Genomic DNA, 27,531 nt, shown 5'->3' on the forward strand with positions numbered 1-27,531 from the left:
TCACTCTGATTATTAGAAACAAATATGACCTCTACACCACTTACTCAGCCCACTCTCCCCCATGAATAAGCAACGGTGATAGAAAAGACCCTCGGTGGTCATTTATCTTAGTACCAAACTGCAGCCTTGTCAAGAAACAGCAGTTGCGTGTCTAATCCTCAACCAGTACTCCTTCACTTCGTTTTGTCTCATTCCTGCATTATTAGATTCATTCGACATCATTGAAACAGTATTTATCAGGATTTTTACAAATTAAATTTACCAGCCTTGAGAAATATAAATCAATGGTGGCCAGTAGAGGTGAGAGATGATTTTCATTTTGTTGAATACAGGAATTTGTTCATGTGATAGAGGATGTTGAAGTCAGGGACGTTGAAACGTGAACTGACAAGCCAGTCACCGTCAACTCATAAACCACGGCAGGTTCAGGAGACCCTCAACATTCTTTTGCGCAGGGAAAAAAGTCAGAATTTCAAATATCAGAGCAAGCAACTACAAAAAAAAGGAACTTAACACAAAATGTAACTGAACCAGTCTCACCGCAGTTTGAGTAGTACTCAGTACTGCAGTGTATTTCAGTTGGAAGTGTCTTTCTTGCTTGCACGATGTTTTTCTTTTCTTTGTTCAAGTGTCATGTTAGACACACAAACACCACGATCCCCAAAAAATGTAGCGCCATGGGCTGTTTGTTGATTTGAAAACTTTGTTTTATCATTATTGACAACAGCTTCTTAAAATGAAATGAACTGCTGGAATGTGATGTGTCAATACGCTTGACATCTGCTTCGTTAAGTTACAGAAAACATTGATATTTGTGTTAAATCTGTCCAAAAAAAACCCCACACTGTTGCAGAAAAAGACTTGGAACACAAATCTTCATGCGTTGAAGTTGTAAAAAACAGAGGGAATCCATGAGTATCAACATGAATCAGTACATTCCATTTCACAAAAACTCTTAAACAATTTGCAGTAACAATGGAGGCCACTGACATTCATTATTATTATTATTAGTATTTCCATCATGTTTGGTCCATTTTTGACAGCACAACTATTTTCACTTGACAATAAAACATCTCAGAAATAACTGTGATAAATGATATTAAGTGTCACACTTGATTTCATGACAATAGAATTGAACAATAATGCATTCACACTACTTCAAATTGAAGAGTGTTTGGATATTACAATATCAAAAAAAGATGATTATCTTCAAAAATTTCTGTCATTGGGAAATATTAGCCTGGAGGGACTTTCCCCTCATCTGTTGCCGTCTGCTTCATGTGTCTGGAGGACAACATTCAGCCTTTCGTATTAAAATAAAAGTGCAATAACAAGGTTGGCAAAAATGATTACTGACAACTTAATTACCTGATTTTGACAAAAGTTACGAATAAATATGACATCAGATCACATTAATTAAATTTCCACTTTTTTTTTTTTTTTTTAGAATCAGGAATTTTTATTTGCGCTACTTTCATCAGTAAGAAAAAGAAGAAGCGCGCACACCTTTGGATCTGGGAGCAAGCAGCAGACTTGAACTGCTGCCAACCGTGCATGAGCGAGTCGATCACATTCAAACGATGAAAATACGTCTCTCCAATTAGCCGTAGGAACCAGTGAAAAGGTCATTTTGAACTGGGAATTATATAAAATCAGACCGGATTTTTTAATTTTAGGATTTGGGGAATGAAAGGTTTCAGCAGCACTCAGCTCTGTAAAATAATATGCTCATGATAATTAGAGTTCAGAGATGAGGCACTTGCATTGACAAGAAGAGCTGTGTTACATAAGTGTCCTCATGTGTCCTTGTTGTGTCCAGTTGCCGTCATATTGAGGACGTACCCTCCCTCCCAGCAATATTACTGCATGAGACAATAACCTAAATACCTGTCGGATTCCTCTCTTCCTCTCTGTATTTCACTCTGATCCCATTTCATCCTCACATTTCGCTCAGTTCCCCACCCTCAGTGCACCCCACTCCCCACCCCCCAAACTCCAACCCCCACTCCCTCATGGTCACTCTTTTAAGTGATTGCTACATTTCATCTCATGGTAAATCGTCCGTCAGCCCGGTGAGGTATCATTATGCAAATGATGGGCAATTCAATTTCAGTTGGTCGGAGGGGGAATTTCTAATTAGGGTGAGGCACAGCACTCAAGATGGAGAGAAAGATGTAAAGGCAGAGAGAGAGAGAGCGAGAGGTGCTGTAAATGGATAACAGAGGTAGAGAGAGAGAGGGAGTTGCGGGCGGTTGAAGAGAGGGCTGGAAGAGGAGAAGTATCCACTCACGAAATCAACACCGGCATTACAATTACACTCTTCAGCTGGCTGCAAGTCCAGATCCATTGTTTTGGTTTTTTCTTTTTCTTTTTCTCATCCAGTGGATTTTAATGAAGAATATGGCTCCTGAGCTTTTCCAGAAAATCACATCAAATGTTTAATTTCTCATCCTCGAGGCCAAAGTGATGAAACCGCATGTTGATGTTTTCACTGTGACAACCGCAATTCAACAGAAAGCAGTGAAATCCCACTGATACCCACACTCTCTTCATGTTTTGGTGAGTCAGGTTTTCACAATGAAAGTTTCACAGTTTAAATTATTGTTATTATTATTTTTTTTTAAAAAGCATCCAACATAGAGGTAACACAAGGGTATTAATATTGCCTAATATTTTCTTTGAAAAAAAATTGTGAAATATTAAATTGATAGTGACAAAGACAGAGAGCCAGCACTCATGTTTTAGAACCTGGAACCAACAACACACTTTGTAATTATCCAAAAACTTACTGATGACTAACTTAAGATTAAACTCTGATGTGGATGTTGCCCTTAAATGCTTGCAAGAATAGTGTAGTGAACAGTTCTGCGATTATTATATTATATATTCTTTTTTAAAATTTCACTGTGATCAATGGTGAGGAATCATGACATAACCTCTGACTGTCCAATCCAATGATAAAGAGTCAAATATATTCATTAATTCATGTTTAATCATAGATCTGTCTATATTTTCACTCTGTAGAGCTTTTAAAATCAACTGCTTTACAGTACCGCTTAAGTAGTAAGAGTGGCCTTGGTGTCAGGAGACGTGATGAATACAATTATCATATTTGCAGGATCTGCAGGTTTGTGCATTACGTGTTAGTAAATGATTTTCCCCGATGCCATGCTGCTGTCACTGTGGAGCCTGTTTAATTTGATGGAGCATCTTTCTTTTCTTCATCGTTGTAATGAAGCATTAGGCTCGTCTGCGTGTTTGTATTTATTCAGCAGCCCACAGGGACAACATATTTCCTACAGTGAGAAGAAAAGAACACAAGAAAAAAAGAGAAAGTCTGTTTCATCTTGATTAAGTGAATGTGCTCAATTTACCAGCATATGTGGGTTGTGTGTGTGTGTGTGTGTGTGTGTGTGTGTGTGTGTGTTTTAGCACTTATTTAACAGTCATTTAGGATTTAAATGATGCAATAGCTTTTTTTGGTCTCAGTTTCATACACAGTCCAGTCTGTCTTGTGTGTCCGTGTTTTTGTGTGTGTGTCCGTGTGTGTCCGTCCGTGTGTGTGTGTGTGTGTGTGTGTAGGCAGATAGTCATGTAGGTGTTTGGGCTGTTTTTCATATCTCTGAACATGTGTAGGTGTGTGGATGTATTTAGTATGAGCCATACATTCACATACACGCACAAAGCATGCACACACACACACACACACACACACACACACACACACACACAAAGAAGTCCATTTTCCATCACTTCGGAGGACATTTACTTGAATTTCATTTTACCTGATCAGCCCAAACCTCGACTACCACTTTCACGATTCAATATTTTATTGTCATATCAACATGACTGATTTGAATCTATCTTTACGAGCTGAGGCAGACAGACAAAGAGAAGCACACCGCTCTCATAAGAATATGAAACAGATACATAAAACCCCAAACCATATAAATAATCATAAAAACATAAAACAGCTTCATAAAATACATAAAAAACCAGCGCATATGGAGAAAATACTAGCACCTGTAGGGGGATTACAGCGACATCTACGACCCACAAAGTGCGTCATAAAAACTTCTGCTTTGTTGCATTACTATTTAGTAACCTGCAGTGCTACATTTAGTATTAAGTAGGTGGACGGTTACTGAATATGCCCTGTTCTGGAGTCTAGATGCTCTTAATACTTGTTAGTGTGACTTTTGTGAAAGGGTGGTAAATTAAAATAGGCTGTCAGCCCGGTGGGAGGAGTCCTTTACAACTTGAAGGCCTTTCTTTTCTAGTCTAGCCTTATAGATTTCCACCAGGGAGGCAGATCGCTGCGCACCACCTTGTTCAATAGTCTCCTGTCCTCAGGTGACACATTAGCAAACCACACAGATATTGCATATGAGATAAAGATGTTCTCCACTGCTTGTGTGTTAAGGTTAAGGTTCCCGAAACTTCACCTTAACATAACCTTGAAATAAGTCTTCATCTTAAAAAATGATGATTCCCTTATGGAGACTTACCTCCCAGCAATGTGACTGTAAACAGATTTATGTCCCTCCACATACCTGGTATACACAGACGCGCGCACACACACACACACACACACACACACACACACACACACACACACACACACACACACACACACACACACACAAACACACACACTGAGGATTCAGCTGAGATCAGCAGCTCACCCTAGTCTGTCAAATATTCTGTCAGCACAGCCCAAGAATCACAATTGGACTCTTTGGGAGGCATTAATTCAAAGCACCGTAACAATGCTCTCTGAAACCAAATCAACTGGCTGTAGTCAGCATATCAACTCTCAACTAACTTTCTCCCTCCCTCTATCTTTCTCTCTCTCTCTCTCTCTCTCTCTCTCGCCTCCTCAAATGCTCTTCCCCTCTCTACTCTTCTTCCTCTGATGTGTGATTGAACTTCTTAATATGATGTACGAGCTGACTTCGTGTTGAAGATCGCCCAACATAGACAGGAACTTCCTCTGCAGCTGAGAAGTCTGAGCCTGTAGACTGACGTTGATGGGAACACTGGTGTCACACTTCCAGTAACAGATGATGTGCTTGATTCAAGTACAGAAATGGCGCTAAAGCTGGACAAGATTTAAGTGGGTTTAATCTAGTTCTTTTAGCACTGTAAATACAAATACTCTCCATCATTTAACTGCTTAGTGATTAATAATAGCTCTCCATAAATTGCTAAAAAATTCGTAAAACTCATAAACCAATAAAGTTTGCGGGTGCTGTTCAGAAAGTAAAGGCAGATTGAGTGGTCAGCATATGGGAGCACAAATCTCACTACCCACTGAGACGTCCTGGAGGCCCGCGCCAGAGCCCGTAGGTTTTAGCCTCCTGGCTAGAAACCACACTACTGGAGATACACAACACAGGTTACGTGAGTGTCATAACCAAAAAGGGAATGAGCTTTCCGGGGGTGAAAGAAAGGTCTTAAACCGGGTCCGTAATTGACGTGTAATGCGAGTATATTCCAATTTTTTTTGTAGCTGATCTGTTTTATTTTCCTCGTTACCACAGCAAAACATATAATATTTAACATTTTGTCAGAGCAAAAGTGATAATTGATCAGTCAGTTTGATAAATTAATTACGAAAAGAAACTTGTTTAGTCAGATGAGAGATGAGACCCGAAATCCGAGAGGTCCCAGTCTCCGCCATTTCTCCGGTATTTATTCTCCCCAGCTTCTGCCAGTATTCATATTCAATAAAGACACATATTAGCTGAATCATCTTGGAAGTAACTATTCTTTCTGTGACACTGCAGTTGAGGCCAGCAGAGGTTTTGGCTCTGCTCATCAGATGTTGGCTTTAAGTTGTTTTCTGGTAACGCCATTTTGTTTTGCCTTCAGGAAACTAAAATATGAAAACAAAAGATAAATGAAAATGAAACATTTTTTTCCTGTGTGCAGGAGAGCAAGGAACCTGAGTAAACTTAATTTGCTTCACTGTCTTTTGTGTGAACTGTGTGTGTGTGTGTGTGTGTGTGTGTGTGTGTGTGTGTGTGTGTGTGTGTGTGTGTGTTAGTGAGAGCAAGAGAGAGAGAGAGAGCCACTGACAAAAAGGAGGGTGAACAAATTTCTATCATCAGAGGTTTTTCCAGTACATTTTATCCTTGGCAAGAGGTGCAGTGGAATAGAGGAAACCACTATTGATGCAACTGAAATCAACAGATACGTATACACTCGATATCAGCTAGAAGACTGAGCTTGATTCCTTTTTCTTTCATTGAAACTCAACCAATTTAGTCCTTAATTTTCACTTTAATGATTCTCCACAACAAACTACAAAGCAAATGCTTTAGTTACATCCTGTGAGTTAGAGTTGGAAATTGTAGTGTTTAATCCACTGGCTTTGGAACAATTGTAGATGTTGGATTTCCAAAGAAACTGCTACACTGAAAGAGAGCATGCCAACGTGTACATCGGTGCTCCGGCAGAGTCAGGATCTACTTTGTGTGACAGCCCTGTAAAGCTCTATGTCTGTAGGCACAGTTGTGGGAGGAAAAGTAGAGCAGCGTTGTCCTCAAAGTTTGTGAGATGAGCACAAAGTCAACCATGGTGCGGAGTCAAGTTTCAACAAACCTCTTATTGCACCAAATTGAAATGTGACGTTTTTCAACGCCACACCCTCACTTGAGTATTCAGTGTCAAACAGCTACTTGTTTCAAGTGGTGATATAACCGCCTATCAGGAGAGGAAACCCTGCTCTCTTGTGTTTCACACTTTATGTGCATTTTGACAGATCGTGTCCATTTCTTGAAATGGAGAGTTGAGAAAAAGAAAGGGTAGTAGAGCCAAAGATTGACACTTTGCAAGAGAGAGCATGAGATGTCAGCGGTTCAAAGCACATCTGAGTTGCGTGCTGATGCATCAGAACTATTGGAGGAATAGTCAAACAGATGAGAAGGCAATGGTGGAAAGGTGGAGGCCAGGTGAGATGTGTTGTGACAAATAGGACAAGCCGTCAAAATAGAACAGACAAGAAAAGAGGGAAGAATGTTAGGATAATTTTGTAGACATATCAGGGCTTTTTTACCCTACCATAGTATCACAAGCCTGTACATACGTGTGTGTGTGTATATGTGTGTGTGTGTCTGTACACAAAGAGTGAATGGAAAAGTTGCAGTCAGCTATAAATAACAAGGGATCAAACGCCACTGTTAGCGAGATATTCCCTCATGTGTGATCAGTAGTTTGAGTTGCAGTAGTGGCCTGAGGCTAGTAGCCCCTGGGTCGTGTCCTGGTTATGGTCGAGCTGCTTAGGATTTAGTACACACACACACACACACGCACACGCACACGCACACACACACACACACACACACACACACACACACACACACACCTTGTCAGTGTGTGCGTCTCGCTTCAGGTGACTGGAACAGAATGAATGAACGAAATCAGGGTGTTTTTTTTTCTCTTCATGTCACATTTGTTTTAGCGTTTGTCGAGGGGATGCTTATATCTTATTTTATGTACTTTGATTAGTTTAGTTTCTTTACAGTGAAGAACTACCTGACACAAATTGCTTTGCCTCACTTGATTAAACTGTACTTAATTATCTGTTCATACATTATAGATTGTGGTAGTTAAAATCCATCCTTGCCTCTGACATAAATAAGAAGGTGACACTGAATCCAACTCAGGTTTCTGCAAAGGAAACCTTTATTATAAGAACAATTAGCCAGTTACTATAAAATTAAAGAAAAAAAACTTTAGTTCCTAAAACTTTCAAAACTATGGATTCATCTGAAAGAAAACTTAACATTCACAGATGTAAGGAACAGAAATAACACTAGAAGAATTTGCTATGACATTTCGGGAAACGTTAATGGAAAATAATTCATAAATGCAATGTACAAAAAGTGCTGCACTCTGCAGTCAGCTTAGGCTCAGACTAAACTCTCTAAAAAAAACACTGAAAAGGTGATTCAGACTCTGACGGTAAAACCACCACTGCTACAAATCTGAGTGATATTATGTAATATATTTATGCAACCGAATTGACAGGATAACGTGTTTTATCAGTTGAAATATCACAATGCTGCTTAAAAGAGCAGAATTTAACTGGGAGGCTGTTTGGAACGAGTGTAATGTTTTGCATTATTGATCTCCTGATGTCAGCGTACATGCATTGTTAAGTGCATACTGTATATACCGTCTCCATAATGTCTAAATGCTGTGTGTATGTACATGTGGACTTTTGTGTGTGTGTGTGTGTGTGTGTGTGTGTGTACATACACTGCTGTGTGAATATAAGCACTGTATACCATAGATGAGTGATAGGGTTTCCCATAAGCCTGTCTAGGCTTTGCATTCCTCTCATCAGTGGAGTCTGATGTGTGCAGGCCTTTTAGCTAATCTGAGAAGAATGTTGGCTACAGAAACACATGTGTTCCATTAAGTCCAGATCTGCGTAAATAATATAACATGCAACAGCTAACGTTACAGGTAACTGTACCCCCACAGCTGTGCCTTTGGCTTTACAGTGCCCCGCCACTGCCTATAAAAAGGCAAAGCCAATGTTGATTTTTAATGAGTAAATGTTTTACAGTGCCTGCTGTGCTTTGATAAGGTTCAGAATTGGAGAAACAATAAAAAGTAATACATTAATTAAATAACAGAGCCAGAGAGAGGCTCTAGATTTTAACGAATATTGATGCTTTATCATATTAACAAATCAATATATTAAGTTCATATAAAATGAGTACTATTTTAGAACAGTTTGTCATCAGGTGTGGCTCTAAGAGATTAAATAGAAACATATTCACAAACATATAAATACAGAACATCTACCAAACAGAGGTGTAGTCCATGAGGTATTATTTCATGTAATATTTTCTGAGTAAATACTGTGACAAAAGTCATGAAATTTTAGAATATTGTTTCAATATTTACATACATTAAAGTGTTTAGGACCGATTTTTCACATCTATGTTTGAGTGTAGCACCAGTTCTGTCTTCATACATGATAAACTGGTCCCGTCACTGGGGTCAACATGAGGAAGGACTCCGGGTCTTTTCTCAGACTAACAGATGAGATGATTTCTAGAAATCAAACAAAGTGTTAAAAAAAGGAATAATATATTGAATATTTTGGCTATAATTGTCAGAAAAGATAGAAAAACTAGTATTATTTGACATTTGCATTGTTCACATTTCCATATTTGCTGATCAAATCGGCCTGCATATTTATCTGAAGGCCATCTGATAACTCTTTTTAACTTTATTTGTTCTAGTAAAATGTACTTACAGTATAACCAAGATAGTATTACACACAATCTTAGTTATGTTTATCAGGGAAGATAGTCTGGTGCCATCAAGTAAATTATTTGAGTAAATCTTAGCTTGAAAGCTTTTGTCAGGAGGTTTTTTTTTTTCTCCCCGGGTGCATTTGCACAGACTAACTCGTATGCCTCGCCCTCTTGTTAATGGTTCCACATTCAGACCGGCCATCATTGGCTTTCTCTGTGTTTATTTTCTCCCTGCTCTGCTTCTACCGATTGGCTCGGTCCTGCCAAGCGACAGGCCAATGTTTGCTTTTGCTCTCTGTCTGGGGAAGTCCCTGTTGTCCTCAAACAGGCCCAGCCACAGTAACTGATACTAGCTTCAGAGGATGGCAGTCTCTTCCTGGTGCGGTGCAGCATCTTCCTGAGGCCGCTCACCCAAAGTTACTGAAAAACTCTCGCTGAGATAAGAAGTTAGTCCTTCATGTATTATTAATCCACTTTACTCAGAGACTACTAAAGCAGCGCGAACAAACGTGAACTTGTGGTCTATTTTGTTCAGTGTGGGTGGACGAGATCAAGGCAAGAATACAAGGTCATGCAGGCATAACATGGTGCCGAGCAGAGATGGTAGCAGCTGGCAGCATCTGGTGTGGATGAAATATCAGAGAAACCTAAAGCCAGCCAGCAAGTGAGAGGTGTGAGAGTGTCTGAAGTGAGCGCCACAAAACAAAAGAAAGGTGCCGGAGAACAAGTGTAAAGAACAATGCAAACTGTTAAGAGCCAAATGTGTGGAGTTTGGCTGTTGCTGTTCTGGGTGCCAGCACTCCTAATGAGTCTGTCAGGGCCAGTTAGCACAGCCAGGCCTGCTTGCGTCCCCTCCGGGCTGCAGACAGCTGTCATTAGCACCGTAATGGTATGCCACAGGGCCAGATTAGCCTGGCACACTGGACAAATATCAAACATTCACTTACTGTGGCTCCTTTGCTGGGTAAGCAGCTAGTCTTGCGAGGCATTCATTTAACTGTGACGCTGGCAAGCTATTGAACAAGCCATGATGAGGAAAGTACAGTAATGGAGTACAGTACTGTAGCTCCTTTGCTTGGGAGCAAGAGGGGATGTAAAAACAAACAAACAAAATAACCAACAAAACAAACTTACAAGGTCATGTCTCCGATTTCAGTCAGGCAAACGTCACATTTTCAGTCTGGAGAAACTTTAAATGTATATTATTACATCAATTTTCCTTTTTTTCTTTTAGCCGTTTGTCTGGATGGTGCAGCACAGAGGCAAAAAGGGGGGAAAAAAATCAAAGATCTCTTTCATATCACTGTGTCATCATTATGTGAACCATATCGACAAGATGGCCACTGTGGTCTACTCATCTGTTTTCACCTTTCATAATGAGCACAGGAAATCAAAACCTTACACAGCAAGTACTCTTTGCCTCAGGGGAGCTCCTGCACTGTATACAGTCTGCGATGGGTCTACGCCATTAGATCAGCATCCTGCTAATACATTCACTGCACTGCCTTTAGTCTATAAATCATGCTCTTTGAGGCTGCTTCTGTATTTCTTGAATATCTATCATGCATGGTACATTACATAAGTGTTGGCATACATTGCTTGCGGGTTTCTCTGCATGGTAATCACTATACATTTAGGCCCATAAACACGATCTCAAAAAAGGGGAGTTTAAAGTAGCTCAAATATAAAAGTGTGATAATGTGCACAATAGGTGTGTGTGTGTGTGTGTGTGTGTGCGCGCGCGCGCGCGTGCATGCCTGCACAATGTGTCTGATAAGATTCAAGAAGTGCAGGGCCAGTTGTGGTTGGTGGAGAGTTGCTTTCTCACTCAGTCATTGTTAAATACGTCATACCTCAGTGCAAAGCTATCTGCTCTTGAATAATTTTATTCCTTTGCATATACTGTATGTCTTGCATGTGAAATAAAAGGTGTAGCGGTAATGCGATATTTGTTCAACGATAGTTCCTTTTTCTTCCTTACTCTACATCACACATAGCAAGCTGCATTTGTGATCATTTCTATATATAAATTAATGAAGAAGTAAAAACAGCATTGAACAGTTCGGTGTATTCTGTACGGTTAATACACATCAACTCAAACAATTGTAAAGTTATCACTCTCATCAAATGCTAAGAGAGATGTTAATGTGAGAATGAAAAAATATCAAGGAGTCAGAGGAGTTCTTGTGAGATGGATGAGAGTGAAGTGAAGAAATAGATAAAAGCCCTGTTCACACAGCCTGTTCAAGGCACTGATGCTGTTCAAGGCACTGATGCTGTGCCATTAACCTGCCACGCACATCTGTACAAAATGAACAAATGAGGGGCATTCCACCTTTAAAGGCCAGATCAGATCTGAAGACTAGATGCAACTCTCACCCAATTGACAAACAAAGGCAGGGATGGCCATCTCCATAGCAACAACATACTGGAGCATCCCGCCGTCCGTGTTGACACGTTGTATGAAATGGGTTTGGATTTACCTTTACGTTGTATGAAGCAGTTCAGCTGCATTCCTGTTTTTCTACCATTAATAGGCAAGAACATTAAATGAATGTATGCTAATGGCAGTTGATGTCTTTGGTTACTGCAGCAGCAGACGGGTCTGGAAGTCAGGGACGTGCTGTACATGCACTCATTAACTTTGCCCACTTACATTATATCCCAAAGATCCTAAAGCCTGGGTGTGTGGCATCTGCTTGTCTTTTAAAGTCTTGCAGACTATATCAGATTTGTATCAACAACTGACCTGACAAAGAGCTCTTGGCTTTTGCCCAGGAAACTCTTGAGCATTGCCAATGCACATTGAGTTGAAGAATACATTTGCATTTGCCCAATTTAAAGGGGTTCCCAAGGGTGTCTCAGGAGAAATAAAAACAGATTTAAAAATTCTTTTAAAAGCCTTCGTTGTTTATGAATTGAGAAATAGTACTCTTAACTCGTAGCTGAGCTTTACATCAATTTAAATTTGGCAAGTGTGCGCAATCGTTGGTGCGCTTCAATCCCCTGTGCGGATAGTGGGGGGTCACAAGTCTGTGGCTTCTTGATTTTGGAGATCTTGAGCTGAAAAGTTAAGGGACCCCTAAAAAATACAATGATATACTTGTGCTCTGGCTCGCTCTGTCTCAATTAAAGTAGCGCTACATTCAGTAGAATATATGTTATACAATAAAGTATGGTAAAAAATAAAGTACAATATCTATACAGCCTAAGAGTGATAACTGTGTGTTTGATGTGTATAGTATCAACTGTTAAGCAGCCTGATTGTGCAAAGAAAGTATTGATTGGTGTAAGATTTCTTGCTCCAGTAAAGTTTTTCTTTGATAGAAGGAGCGAGAACAGGGCACGAGTGTGGTGGCTGGTGTCCTTAATGATGTTCAGAGATTTCTTTTTACCGTGAGTGTTGAACACGTTATGAAGTAATGATATGTTTACAGCAAAACATAAAGCTGATGTTTGTTCTCTTCCAATCTTGTATAATAAAAACCTTCTGGTACAAACCATGCCCACTTCTGTCCAAATATAGACTCAGATAGAGTTTTATTGGTGAACAGATCTAGATAATGACATCTACACACTGGTTTGGTTCAGTGTAGACAAGCCAAGCTGGCATAATGAGGGGCCTTTATCATGTCAGTAAAACAGGATCTCTGTTTAAAAGGAGCTAAAGACGAGGGCTGAGACAGAGATGGCGAGGTTTGAAGTGAATCCTGGGATGCACCCCCGCTGAGGCTGTGGGCCACTGTGTGAACCCCACTGAGTTGTTTCATCTTCCCTTGGCAGAGACCACTTGTTGCAAATCATTAGCTCCCAAGCACTGGAGGGCTTTGCCACTACTCCTCCAGGTTTAAACCCCCATGGGGCAGTGAACAGAGGAGACGGCAAGGTTAGGACCCACTACACCCTAATTATCAGCTGTGTAATGTAAAGAAAAATGGAGTACAGTGGAGCTAAGGAGGTCTGGCCACCTATCACAACAGCTCTGCTCCATTTGTGCTGCTGCTGAGCCTCCCTTATCCAGTTATTATGTGTGGTACATCACCATAATACAGTGATGTGATTTAACATGGCAGCCAATGTAGAAGCTCTCGGACTTTAGAAATGTATTCAACTGGCAAACAAAATGAGGCCAGTGAACATGAAGACAACATGTAGAGTAGTTCTGTGTGATCCATGCGCTCGGAATCAAAAACAACTGTTTAATTCAAACTTTTGTGATCCTCGTCTCTTGAGTGCTTCATTTGTTTCATTTTAAATCTGAACTCTACAAAGAAAACATGCTGAAACCTATGTCTTTCTCTTCCCTCTCAGAGCAGATACGGTGCTGCAGATAGAGGTGTGAGACTCTACAGTTCCCTGCCCATGCGCCCAAACCCTGACGGCAAAAGACTGCCCTCTACTGGGGTAAGGCCAATCATCTTCACCATCTTTACCCCCCCCCCCCCACCACCACCACCACCACCATCACCACCATCACCCCCACCCATCCTCCCTCACTTCTTGTTCTCATCTACACCTACATGCTACTTTTTACCCACAAGCACACAATGAGAGCCACCGTAGAGGTCCTTACAGAGCAAACACCCTCATCTCCTCAGGACAATCAACAGCATCTAGACCAAGAAAACAATTTAACTCAAAGTTCAACGTTAGTCCTATTTTCTGCTGTTGTGTTTTCCGTTTCGTTTTTGAAGTGTCGTAAGAGAAAAGGTTGATGGAAGTAGGAAAAAAAACAAAAACCAAAAGACAACTCAAATTTCTCAAAAAATGAGGTGGCGACCACTAGCTTAACTTCCATCCATCCATTACCTACCACTTATCCTGTTAAGGGTCGCGAGGGGGCTGGAGCCTATCCCAGCAGCCTTCGGGCAAGAAGTTCACCCTGGACGGGTCACCAGTCCATCACAGGGCCAACACATAGAGACAGACAACCATTCACACTCTCAGTCACACCTACGGTCAGTTTAGAATATTCAGTTTGCCTTGTCCCCATTTGCATGTTTTTGGACTTTGGGAGGAAGCCAGAGTATCAAGCACAAGGAGAACACAACTCCACACAGAGAGATCCCGTGCCCAAGTCGTGGCTTGAACCTGGAACCTTCTTGCTGTGAGGCGACAGTGCTAATCACTGCACCACTGTGCCGCCCTAGCTTAACTTAGAGTCTACCTTTCCCAAGGGTCAAACACTATATCCCCATAGGTTCTATTCATGCTCACAGATATAGCTCAGTCCCCCATCCCCAAACCATCAGCCACCACAAAGCTCCTATTAAAGCGCTCGTCTGCTGTGGTGGTTTGTGTGGTATTTGGCTGCTACCTTCTCAGAGAAGCATGTTGCAGCAGCTGATAAACCAACCAACTGCCTCCTTCTCTTCTTCATATGGAACAAAGAAACCTGTGGTTTTAGACACGATGCTTCTATTTCAGACTCATTTTAAAGAGAAGTCTTAATGTTAATGCATTTTTTAAACAATTTACTTTCCCTAGTTCACTTTTGGGACATCAAAGTCTAATTTCCAATAATTTTATTATATGGTTTTTCATAAAGACGCTTGGAGAAAGAACAAGATTAGGTTTATTGAGGTTTAGTGATGCAGCACTTGCTGTACTTTGACTTTGACAAAGTGCTGGAACAGTAAGTCTACTTTGTTTGTGAAACCTTTCTTTCATTTTCTAATAAAAAAAAGAAATCTTTTAGTATTGTGTAAATCATAATTGGAATCTAGCTGGCCTTGCTTTTATGCATTTATGTAACAAAGGAGGGAAAATGAAAGAACAATAGACCGAAAAGGGAGAATTTAATTTCATGTCTCCCTTTTTCATGTTTCACTCCATGCAAGTGCTTTTTGAATTATCTCCTCACTGCTCCAGGGCCCAATGAGAGGAAGAGTGGGAGAGAGAGAGAGAGAGAGAGAGAGAGAGAGAGAGAGAGAGGGAGAGGGAGGAGGGGGTGAAGACAGACAAAGCGAAAGCTGTGTAATATTGTTAGTGCGCACCTTTTTTTAATTACAACAGAGATTGTATTGATGTCTCAGGCCACATGTCCTAAATTATTTATCAAGAGGGAGAGTGCTAACAAAGCATTTCTAAGAAACCCATCCTCTCCCAGGGCCTGGATCATACTTTATCTAAAGTGAATATTGTTAATGCTGGTCGGTGGAGAGACCCACTTACAAATCATGGGAATGAGTTTCTTGTCAGGACATGTGTGAAAGATATATATCCACCTCCATCTTGATCCTGCACCAATTAAACTCTGCATCTAAATCTCTACGCACAAGTTGTTAATAAAAGGAAGGGCACGTTAAAACGGATGCATGGGCGTTAAAGTAAAAGGAGGAAATAAGTTTGTTTAGTTCAGCATCACTTTAGATAACTCACACAGATAAGAATAAAAAAGGAGACGATGTGTGCTATTTTCTCTCTCACTCTATGGTTTTCTCTCACTTCCTTTAGTCTGTTATTACCTGGGTTTATATATCGCGAGTACAGTTGCACACTGTATACAGGCTGCATGGAGAGGAGGAGAATATAAACCACTTAACATGCAGGAGGAAACCAGACGTTTTTCCATCGCACTTATCAGGTGCTGCAGTGTGAGTAAGTGTCAAGGTGCAGTAGGTCCCCTCTCCCAACCCCCCCAACCATTCTCTCCTTCCTCCCCTCTTCCTTCCCTTATACACCCCTTTTATTTTGCCTGATCTCAATCTTTACCCCACCCCCTCCCTCCTCACACACATACACACACCTCCTCTTGCTTCAGTTAAAAGTGGGCTTGGCACTTCCACAGCCACCACCCTTCCCCTTCTACTCCACCACCACCTCTCTTCTCTCTGTCAAACTAACCTCCAACTCATGCTCTTCACCTCTGTGTTTCCTGTCAAGGTGCACACGACCCCCCCCCCCCCCCCCCCCCAGCTCTGCCCCCGCAGCCTCTCTTTTCTCTCAACATCTATTATGGCACTAAATGCGTACAGTTCATTTTAAAAGTGCTCAGTGCGGAGGGCCTGACCCCCAGTGCTCCTCACTGATCCTGCCATCCCCACGTGTAGACCAGTTAGGAGAGCTATTGTCATATCACAGGCTCTAAAGAGTATTTATAGCTAAGAGAGTGTACTCTTTATTGCTTATGAATCTGTTTCAACCTTACAGTGTGAAATTTTTACAATTTATGATTGTGTTGAAATACTACACAATACCTTAATGAATTGCAGATATTATAATATAATAGTTCAAGTAGGAGTCTAAAAACACGCTTGGAGTTTCATAAAAAGTCTGATGTCTATCTCGGTGTGTTAAGTAGGGAGCAGAATGGGGGAGATGATTAGCTTAGCGCTCAGCTTAGCAAAAAAAGAGCAGAAGCAGGGGAAAACAGCCAATCAGATCAACGCGACTAAAGCTGAGTAACATGTATACATGGATGCACTGTGCTGGATTATTTTTGTCAATATCGGACATGTTGATATTTTTTACCACTCATTTGGTCAATATTACATGTACAAAAACAGGTTTTAATTTTGTTCAAACAGATCACAAATGTAAACATTGCGAAACTTTTTTTTTTTTTTTTTTAGCTTTTGAATACTGAATTTACCAGATGGTTTACGCATCATAAACAACATGAGGAGCAAAGAAGAGACAAGCAAAACTGGGGCGACGTAAATATTGGCCATCAGACTGAAAGTGATATATTAAAAAGAAAAATACTAATATTAGACAGATGATGTTCAAGTATTAACACACATCCCTCCATGTATCTGGTGTGTTAATTTGTGCACTTCCAGTAAAAATGACAGGTAGTTACATGGAGCCAGCAGGGTAATTGCCTTCAGGCTGTAAGTCTGTATACTTGAGATGAGATGTATCGATCTTCTCATCTACCTACACGATTACAGAAAACTCGAACTATTCCTGTAATACTTAACATGCAAACTGCACTCAACACAAATAATAAAACATTATCGTTCCTTTAACTGTTATTGAAGTAAATTGGATCATCTGTCTTGATAGATGGAGATAGCTACGTCTCAGGGACCAACCATAACAACATCTTTGTACAACACTATCAAATTCTATCTTCAGTAACCTTTGAATTAAATTGGAATATTCTGATTGTCTTGCCTCAGTTTATACACATTATCCATAAATTAATCCTGACACATTTAGTACCTAACCCTGGGATGGCTACGATAATGTAACATAAAATCTAACCAAACATAATGTGTTTTATCACATTGGGTTGCATGTGTGGTGTCTATTTAACATACTCAGATGTTTACATCATGAAACATGTGTACATAGTTTTCATAATTTTAAGTTAAAGAGTCATTTTTATTTTGTACTTTTGCAACTATAACAAATATAAAAGCAAAGTACAACAATTTTTGAAGGTAACGCACAAGTAAACTCCAAAGCGGTGGTTTGTTTTAGCTCAGGTTTATGAGAGACCTGGTATTCTTTGCAGGGAGTCAAATTGTTTGAGTTTCTGTTGCATTTGTTGTTATTGTTGTTGTTGTTTCAGCTCTACTGCCTTGACAGTGGTACACAGGGTGAAGGTTCAGAATCCGCTATCGTGCTGAGATGACAAGATCATCTGAGGGTTTTCCTCTTTTTCCCCTCTGTCTCTTTCCATTGGTTCCTACAAGTCCCTCGCTCTCTCCCGTTTTTTTCTCTTTGTCTCTCTCTCTTTCCGAGCTGATTTGGAGCCTTGCATAGTCAATTATGTAGGGAGTGAGAGATAGAGTGGGGGCTCGGGCTTCCATATTTTGGTGGGATATTAATATTGCATGAGTGCTATTCTGTAGCGAATATCTAAGAGACTGCCTATTAAAGGAAGCAGCGGGAGAAGAATGTGACACACACACACACACACACACACACACACACACACACACACACACACACACAGTACATACATAAATGCATACAGCCAGAGAGCAGAGTTGAATCAGTCAGGATCAGGCTCAAGTTGTTATAATTAGTGTTCTCCAAATTTATTTTGGTGGGATAATAAGAGTGACTCATTTTCCTGTTTAATATGTCATGCTTGTTTATCTCGACATGGCTCACATTACACCGTACAGCGAGCATGTTTGATGTTGGCGAGGACTGAGTGATGTTCCACTGTAATTGTGCTAAGAATGGAAGATTTCAACCAACCAACTCTGAAAAAAACAACAAGAAAACAAAACAAAAAAAACCCAAACAAACAAAACAGAGGCACAAAACAAATGCCTGCTGTTACAACATTGCCAAGATAATTGTAATATATCAAAGCAGGAGAGATCTGATGGCAGGATATTTATTTTTCTGCTGCTGGCTGAGTATCAGTGATGCCTACAGGAAATGTCAACAGTGAGAGGCTGATAAGGTCCCCAGCGATGACTGAGAGGCTCAGCATGGACAGATGAAGCTTTTTGGGTTCTAAGTGTTGGGAGCATGCACATGGAGGAAATCGATATGATATTATAAATGAACATGTTTTATTACTTGTTTATTAATCATAACATAGCAAATGTATGCAAAATGAAGTGCGCTCAGAGACAGTGGACTGTCGCCAAGGATCAAGTAATATTTCCTGAGAATTCATGATGCTATCCAGAGGCACTACATGATAATTATTTTTGTGAAAACTGAAGTGCCTATGTTTGCGTATAATATGTTGTAAATAAAAGCACCAGCAGTGGTTCCATATACAGGAGATGGGAAGGATGAAGCAATGCATTTAAACAATAACATATAGTCAGTTAGAATCAAAGTCAGATTGACAGACGGTCACGTAAACGCCACGCTCGTCAGTGAAGCGGTCTTACCAGCTAATCTGATTCAGACCGGATGCTGCTTCACTTGAGGTTGCCATGGCGATTCTCAATGAGACGAACTCAGCTGAGACTCCTCAAATCTGGCTTATTAGTTACTCAAAGACCATAACTGTTATTACTTCAATTATTCTTATATGCTGAGAGACAGGAGACTGTCCTGAACGCAATGGAATCAATTATTTGTTTGTTGTATTCACAGGTGGGAAATACAGCGAGTGGAAACTCATGACCCCAGAGTTTCATTTACTGAAGGTCTAGAAAAGCACAACAAGGTTAAACTGTAAACTGTTGAACCATTTGGAATTAAATTCTTGATTTTGACATCATTTGACAGGTAACGCTGTCACACCCACTTTAGCATCGGAACACTGTCGATTTAATGTAATGTAATGTAATCTCACAATTTTAACAAAAACAACAAGTAATGGAATATATCTTAGAATTTAGATCTGCTACAAATATAAACGGGATGTCTCCACCCTAACGCAGACAGACAGACAGCAGCAAGTAGAAAAATTTTTAAATATTAACACAGTGTTGTCTATGTAACCCTACTAGGTTACAGCTTTGCTTTAGAATGTCTAATTACATGAGTAGATTTTACAATTTGCCTTGTCTAAAATGCTTACACCAGATAAAATCAAAACAATGCACAAATGCGTTGTAGTGCCTGGAAAAACTGATTTTTGATTTACTGGTGCAACAACAATGGGAGGTTTCCTTCATTTAATGAGTCTGAAATACTCTCAGGTTTGCTCTGGAGGAGTTCAGCCAAACTTGAAATTACTGAATAAGGTTAATCATCAGGAATTAATACTACTCATACTATACTGTCATACTCCTTCAGTTGCCACACCAGGTGGGCTGCTGCTCCTCCGACTAAAATAATAATCAGCAAACACTGTTTTTCTCACAGGACTTTGACCGGCAAATACGCGGACGACCTATTCCTTTACAGTCTTTTCCCTCTTGCAACAGCATTGCCAGAAACTGTCAAAAGCCCAGAAAGCCTGGCCTGAAGTCGACACAGTCAGTTAGTCCCGAGTCCAGAGGCATCATGCTGGGCTCGACATTGAACAAGTGCTTGGTGACCTTACAGCACCAGCTGGAGTATAAAGAAGTATCTAAAAGGCTGATTCTCCACAGTAATATCATCACCCGTGCCTCAAAGAGTCTGGATTAAGGCCCACTTTCCCATGCATGTAACAAATGTGTAAAAAAACATCACAGCCAAAGCCAGTGTGCAGAGAATGATGGAGGGAGGGGGAGGAGAGAGAAAGGACTAGATTGGAAAGGCAGAAAAGGGGAAGAGACACACACATACACATTTTATGCCATATCAATGTAGTAGACTTTCTCTGAAATTCAAATGGCAAGTAGGGAAAAAAAAAGCCAAAGCAGATGAAAAAAAAAGAAAGAGAAACCTCTGGGTTGGGGGGGGGGGTTCCTGAGAAAGAGACCTGCCATCTATGTATTAGTTGCTCTGTAAATATTACATGAGCTCCGCATTCGCCTCAGTTGTTTGGCATTACTTCCACTGGATGGGTATATTATTTTAGAAACCATGCCTTGTTTATGGAGAGGCATGACCTACTTCCAGACACTCCTCTCTCTCTCTCTCTCTCTCTCTCTCTCTCTCTCTCTGCCTCTCTTTCTTTCAGTGGTATTTTTCTCTTCCCCTCTCCCTCTTCGTTCTCTCCTTTCTTTTCTTGCTCTCTCTTATTCACCCTCAATCTGTGAAATCTCAGCTGGTTGTCCCTGCTGAACAATTACAAGGCAGAGAGACCCAAATGGAGATGTTTGTAGAAAACAACATGTGTATAATTAAGGTTTAATGAGCTCTTGTCATGGTGGAATGTGCAATTAGATTGGTAATAGAAAATTCTGCCTGACTGCGAGCTGCAGAGGCTGGATGTGGAGTCAGCATGGCAGTGAATGAAAGAACAGTGAATTATTTTGAGCCTTATTGACAAAACTAGATGTTTCTGGATGCTGCATTTAGATTTAAATACATGGTAAGGGCCCTAAAATACAGCAAGATGGGGTTTTTCCCTGCTGGTGCAATATAGTGCATTTTCATTCATGTTTGAAAATGACTGTACTTGTGGACACCGGAATGAAGTTAAAGTAATTCTGATTTAAGTGGTGGGTCATAAATGTTATTGTGTGCACCAATATGTTTTAACAATGTTTTCCTATAAACCATGCTAAAAATTGAAATCTCTCAATGTGCTAATTTCTGCCACACGTTCACACAAATGTTTTTTCCGGAAATTTTAAAATTGGATCATGATTTTGCTTTAACATGCACAGGATCTGGCAGCTCTTAGCCCTTTTTGGACTTAAATCCTGCACTAGAAGGATTTGTAGAAACAGTCACATTAATTTAAATGCTACTGCGAAATCCTAATATTTTGCAGGATTGTAATGTGTAATTATGTTATTGAGCTTTATGTGTAACTGGCCATATATACTGTCTATCTTTTGGTGAGGAATATTTGTAGATATCAAGAAAATCAGAGAGACTAGTCAGCCACATTTCCAAGGCTAATGCCCATATCAGATGGTTGTCTGCTTTTATGATTGTCCGACAATGTTCAGTGGCAAAACAGAAAGTAGTTGATGTAGCATGGAAGGATGCAGAAGTATAGACCTGATGGGCGTAGCATGTCTGACATTCATGCAATTAAACTTAGCCTTTTTTAGTAACACAACTACAACGTTTCCCTGAAGTCAGCGTTTTGGTTGCCTAAATCTTACCTTGCTTAAACAGTAGGGTTTGTTTTTTTTTCCATAACCATTTACGATCCTAAAATATCCCCGCCACACCATTAAGACACTTGAAATCACTATTTTGTGATGTCTTACTTTTTTTTTTTTTTGCTGACAAAACCCCAAATTGGAATCCCTAAAATAACCACCTAATTACAAATTTTGGAAATTAATGAAAATATTTTTCATCTCAAGTGTATCCTCTAGACTTAAGATGTCTCATTACATTGTACTGTCAAAGTTTGTGGCCGAGAGGCCTCTAGAGTTTTGCCTGAATGGCTTCAAAAATATTTGCGATATCATAAATCCTTCTCAGGGGCCCGCCTCTTTCATTGAGTGCGGATTAAATTGACGCTTTCATTCCTGAATGAGACAACAACCTTCTCGTGTCAAACTCTGCACATTCATCATTCTACACAATGAAGCTCAAACTGCAGGGAGAAGACCAAAAAACATATTTTTAACAGGAGGGGTACTTTAAACACACCCATAATATATAGGATGTTAAAAACTGAAGCACTGAATGTAAAAAAACAAAAAACAAATAAAGTATTGTCACTAATGATTGTAATCCAACTTTTTTTTTTGTTGCAATTTACACCCAGTCTGGTGATGGCACTGAGCTGAAAGTATAACCTCTGAGATGGAGTGAACCATAGTGATGCACAAAAAAAAGAACATTTCTGAATGCAAGAAGTCCTCAATTGCTCAAAAATCTCTGATTGGTATTTCCTTCAAGGTCTGAGCTATTTCAGCCTGTAGATGCTATTTTAGGGAAGAATACTTCTGCACCAGACCTTGTGTATTTTGAATACAGCACTTGTGAGTGTGTGTGTGTGTGTGTGTGGGGGGGGGGGGGGGTAAAACAACAACAAAAACTGCTATCTTGCTGTTCTTTTTTCTCCTCTTTTCTGACAGTTTCTTGACTTGGTGAAATTGCACTTTTGGGTTCGTTGGAGAGGAAGAGCCACACATGCAAAATTGGCTCTTTCTGAATGACTTGACTCGTGTCTGAAAGAGAGGGCCCTTTGTTGGCTTCCTCTGGGGCTGCCCTTGAAAGGCTCCTATTGTGTGTGTCGTGTATGATATATGCATGTAGATTTGATAAGTTTAATGAAACACGCAGACATGGTTCTTGAGCCTGAGTGTGGAGGAGAAGCAAACAGTTTGAGTAGATTAAGGTAGGCTTTGGTGGTTTGTTGAATATTCCTAAATATTTGGTTCATGTGGAGATTCAATTGTTTTTACTTTACCACAAGTTTTGATATGTTGGTTCTGGGCTGTTGTCAGATTTCAGTATTGACTGATTATTCATTTGTGTTCCACCTGAGCTGTGTTGGAAGTCAAGGTCAGACAGAGTGGGGGGGGGGGGGGGGGGGGGGGAGGGGTTGTTGAATACCACTGATGTGTTAGCTTTGTTTTCATTGTGTTAACAGGAGCACAAAGGCACGACTGTGTGGCCATCTGAAACCCTACACCTATCGGAGCTTTTGGGGGGTCAGAGGTGGGGGAGATGTGTGTGCCTTTAGCCTGACGAACCATGCATAGTGAAAGACACAGAAACCAAGAAGTAATCTACCCAGCATACCATCCGAACAATTCCGCTCTCATACCAGATCCACTCAGCCAGAGGACTAATTTTTTTAGACATAAATTTCCCACGATGCTTTGTAATCTGTCGCTTATTTTAAGGTGCCATTTGTGGAGTAGTACGCCTCTTGAAACCCTTCAGTGTGATGGACAAGCCCATGAAGCCGAGCAATAAACCTGAGATGAATGTTATATCTTAACACTGATAGAGGCAATTAAGTCCATCATGAGCAAGAGAGGGAACGCTCTTCTCCGGGGACTCATTCACTTGCATGGTTTAACATGATCCCCAGCTAAATGCCTTATTTTATTTCTCCTCTCAGCTCACATCTTTACAGACGAGCACAAATTGAGCTGATGTGTTTTTTTCCTTCTTCTTCTTCTTCTTCATCATACAGTTTGGTCTTTCTATGTGATCCGCCCTTTTCTGTCTGGCCCTCATGTCTCTCTCTCTCTTTCTCTCTCCCTCTCTCTCTCTCTCTCGCTCCCCTTTCCGTCTCTATCTCTCTCTCTCATTCCCCTTTCTGTCTCTCCTCCCCATTTCGCTGTATTTGTCATGGTAATGTAAAAAATCTCAGCTGCTCCAATTCATTTCGTGCTCTTTCAGTCACGAAAGAAGGGCAATTCTGTTTCTCCTCACTAGTTTCTGTCTGTTGAGGCTTAAATATAATGAAGACCATATTTCATCTGCATGGAGTTATATGACTGGGTGTGGCCGAGCAGGTCTGTTATGGGAAAATAAATATTATAGAAGGTCTAACTTTATTATCTTTATCTCGCTGGGATCAATGTGTGTATTATTGGACAGGATACATTACACAAACACAAAGGCATGCATGCAATGTGCACACATCTAGAGCCAAGAACATAATGCATGCATGCTCACATCGTACATAGTATGCAAACATATACACACACACATAAGGAACACATAAAGGTGAAATACACATGCAGCAGCAGCAGCAGCAGCAGCAGCAGCAGAATATTCACTCATACACTCTCACAAAGGCAATCCATATCTGCTTTATAGTGCACCATCCCCCATACTCTTGGCTTTGGTTATTCCTATGCATGTGTGTGTGTGTGTGTGTGTGGCTGCCAGCGAGTCATTGAATGCTCTAATGACCACGCTCCTGACACAGGTATTTTGACTGCTGTCTCTTTCTATCGGCACATTGACTGACATGCGATTAGTTACGCTGGGGTGAAAAACTGGGGAGGCGCATGCGGTAACCATAAAAAGAGACTAGAAGGAGGGTGAAGTCCTCCTATCGGTGTCTCTTTTAACTCATCTTTCTTTAAATCTAAACCATACCTTGCCACAGTTACTGGTTCAGTATGTAAAGCACAACTAGGCTTACAGGGAAAAGACTCTTATACAGATAACTCAAATTAGCAGCAATGTAGCATGAAATGACTGCTATAATTGAAATATGCAGTTCTTAATAACATCCAAAAAAACCCCCGCATCAGTCAGGATTTATTTTGTAAGAACGCGGTGTGTTTTCATGAACCCTATGTATTATAGCTTATAATAAGCTATGCACAACTATTCAGGCATATTCCTCATTCTTGTTCCCTCGCCAGCAAGTACAGTGCTGTACAAAATAAACTTCACCCCCAACACCCGAAGAGACTGATGGAGCGATGGATACTCGCACTCAGGGGTTAATGGCCTCCTTGCTAGGAAGCCTGCCATTCATTGGTCATGAGTTCAAAACCAGTGCGGGACTGTGCTTGTATACATAATGCAGATTATACTGTGCATTGCTTTTATTCTTAATGGAATATGTGTGAAGATAGATTTAACAACGCTGTGGTTACCAGGGTTAGGCACAAAACCCTGGTTAAGGTTAAAGAACGTAAATGGCTAGAGTTTAAGTAAAAATAAAAATACATCAGCAGCTGAAATGGTCGACATCTCACTAAAAGCACAGGTTTCTGTTGCCAGAATCACAGCTGCAAATCTCCCTACTTCTTTTAAAGCACAAATAGTGAGTGACAGCATAGCAATACGGAATAGAAACTTTAAATTCTGCTATGCTTCCACAACCAGCCTCAGCCACCTTTAAATAACCCCCCCCAAAAAACAAAATCTGCACAATAAGCTGGATAAAAGTGAATAAAGTTACTGTAAAAGCCAAAAAATACATAAAATACATACCAAACTGACCCAATTACTCTCACTGCCATCACTAACACTATTTATTTTTTTTAATCTCAAAGGTTATGTGATGTAGTTTTGCAGGAGAAGCGTATCCATTCATGGATGAATACAATTTTGAGCAGCCGTGTATGTGAGTCCTTGTGTGACGGCTTTGGGAGCTATGCGCTGTTTTCCAATCAACATTTGTTCTCTAACCTCTGCGACTCTGGTGCACTTCCTGCATCAAACTGACATTGGTTTGGCTTTACGCAAACATAAAGCTATTTATAGATTCTCTCCCACTTTATTTTCTCTCTCTCTCTCTCTCTCTCTCTCTCTCTCTCTCTCTCTCTATCGCACTACCTCTCTTGTATTTGCATTTCTGCTGTACAAACAAGAGTCAAGTGCATCAAGTCTCTTACGTGTCCCTTTTCTTTCTTTCCTCAGCTTCAGTCCAACGTATTTCCTTCCAAACCCCCTCCTCTATCTCACTGTAGTTTTCCACCTCTTTCTCACCTTCACCCTCTCCTCCGTTTCTCCCCCCTCCCCTTCACCTTCTCTTTCTGTCTGTGTTTTCCTTTGCCCAATTGTTTTGCTATAGATTTGACCGCTATGATTAATGACCTCAAAGCCTCAGGAAAGCAAACAGAGGGAGACACGACAAGCTCGCCCTTCCCTCACAAACCTCACTATTTCTCATATGAATGCTCACACAAAACATAGTTCTACAAAAAAGATCTGTGAAATAAAGATTACAAAATACTTTATACATGCAAAGTTTTGTCTGATAGTACGACATGGCTTCCCAAACCATATTCATCTATTCTTAAGTGCGTTTTATGTAAGTTCAATCTGTAGGTTGCTGTGTGTCCATTTTGGCTTTTCTTGGTTTTTGTCACATTCCATGTGTGGAAAATGTTAAACAAATACCAGAACAGATGAAACAAAGCTCTTATTTGGAGGTCGGGGTCCAGGTTCAAATTAATCACACATTGAGGAAGTCCTTTGGGGGCTTGGTGTGTTCAGGAAGGTGGGTGCCTGAGTAAGTATGACAATGGGGACTTGTGTAACACGAAAGATCCATTTTGTGACCCAAATTTGGATGGCGCTAAGTCCTCGCTAGACTTACTTTTACTTCTCATCCAGGCTGCAATCAAGTGCCGGAGGGGTTACATATATTTGTAGGGCAAGTTGGAACATAGGTTTTCTTGGAAAAAAAAGGCAAATGGGATTTTACATTGGATTTCTGCTTTTCTATGACTAACAATAGAGTTTAATGTCTGCAAGCATCCCTGCAGTCTTGTCCAGCCAGTAGTTCACCACCATTTCTAACTTAAGTATTCAAGAATGCACCATTTACTGACATACTTTATGCCATAGAACATTGAAATATCCTTAGCTAGTGTTATCCACGGACCTTATTACAGGTATTTAACCAAAAAAGTCATTCAAAACTGGAGCTGGATGATGTTTAATAGCCTTTTTAAAGATATTTTTTTCTTCTAAGGAAGTTTAAAGATTTTGAGAATCATGCATATTAGCTTTCTAGAGTCAGATGAGAAGACAAGTACCTCTTTAATGTCTGTCCATTAAATATGAAGCCAGAGCCAGCAGGTGATTATCTTAGCTTAGCATAAAGACTGGAAGAAGGGCAAAACCACCAGAAAGCAATGAAGTTAATGCACCTTGTTAATAAATTATCCCGGCACATCATTCCCCAGTCCACAAGCAGTTGCACCGACTAAATGAAACAAATCACGTGTGCTAATTAATCCTGGTAGGTATATTTTTGTTAGTCCTTCCTGGTCCTATTTAATTCTGTCACTTGCCTGCTGCCTGTAGCACACAAGCCTGTAGAAATCATATTGTAACTTATAACATAAGAAAGCAAATTAATGTATTGCAAAAATGGGCCTTTAAAAAT

General features: G+C 40.4%; 2 protein-coding genes across 5 annotated transcripts in view; one reads left to right on the forward strand and one right to left on the reverse strand.

The window, feature by feature from the left end:
* The window catches only part of LOC147268353 (suppressor of tumorigenicity 7 protein-like), a 164,094-nt gene that overhangs the window by 70,929 nt on the left and 65,634 nt on the right, over nucleotides 1-27,531 (reverse strand). The window lies entirely within an intron of this gene.
* tox2 (TOX high mobility group box family member 2) overlaps nucleotides 1-27,531 on the forward strand; it is a 102,589-nt gene that overhangs the window by 21,290 nt on the left and 53,768 nt on the right. For both annotated transcript variants that reach the window (XM_086199873.1, XM_086199874.1), the window contains exon 2: nucleotides 13,590-13,682. In XM_086199873.1, coding sequence (XP_086055999.1) covers nucleotides 13,590-13,682 — 93 coding nt within the window. The remainder of the gene's footprint in view (nucleotides 1-13,589; nucleotides 13,683-27,531) is intronic.

This window comes from Aulostomus chinensis, chromosome 3 (genome assembly GCF_037954235.1).
Source record: "Aulostomus chinensis isolate RoL2024-O1b breed Wild chromosome 3, RoL_Achi_v1.0, whole genome shotgun sequence".
NCBI classification, from domain to species: Eukaryota; Metazoa; Chordata; class Actinopteri; order Syngnathiformes; family Aulostomidae; genus Aulostomus; species Aulostomus chinensis.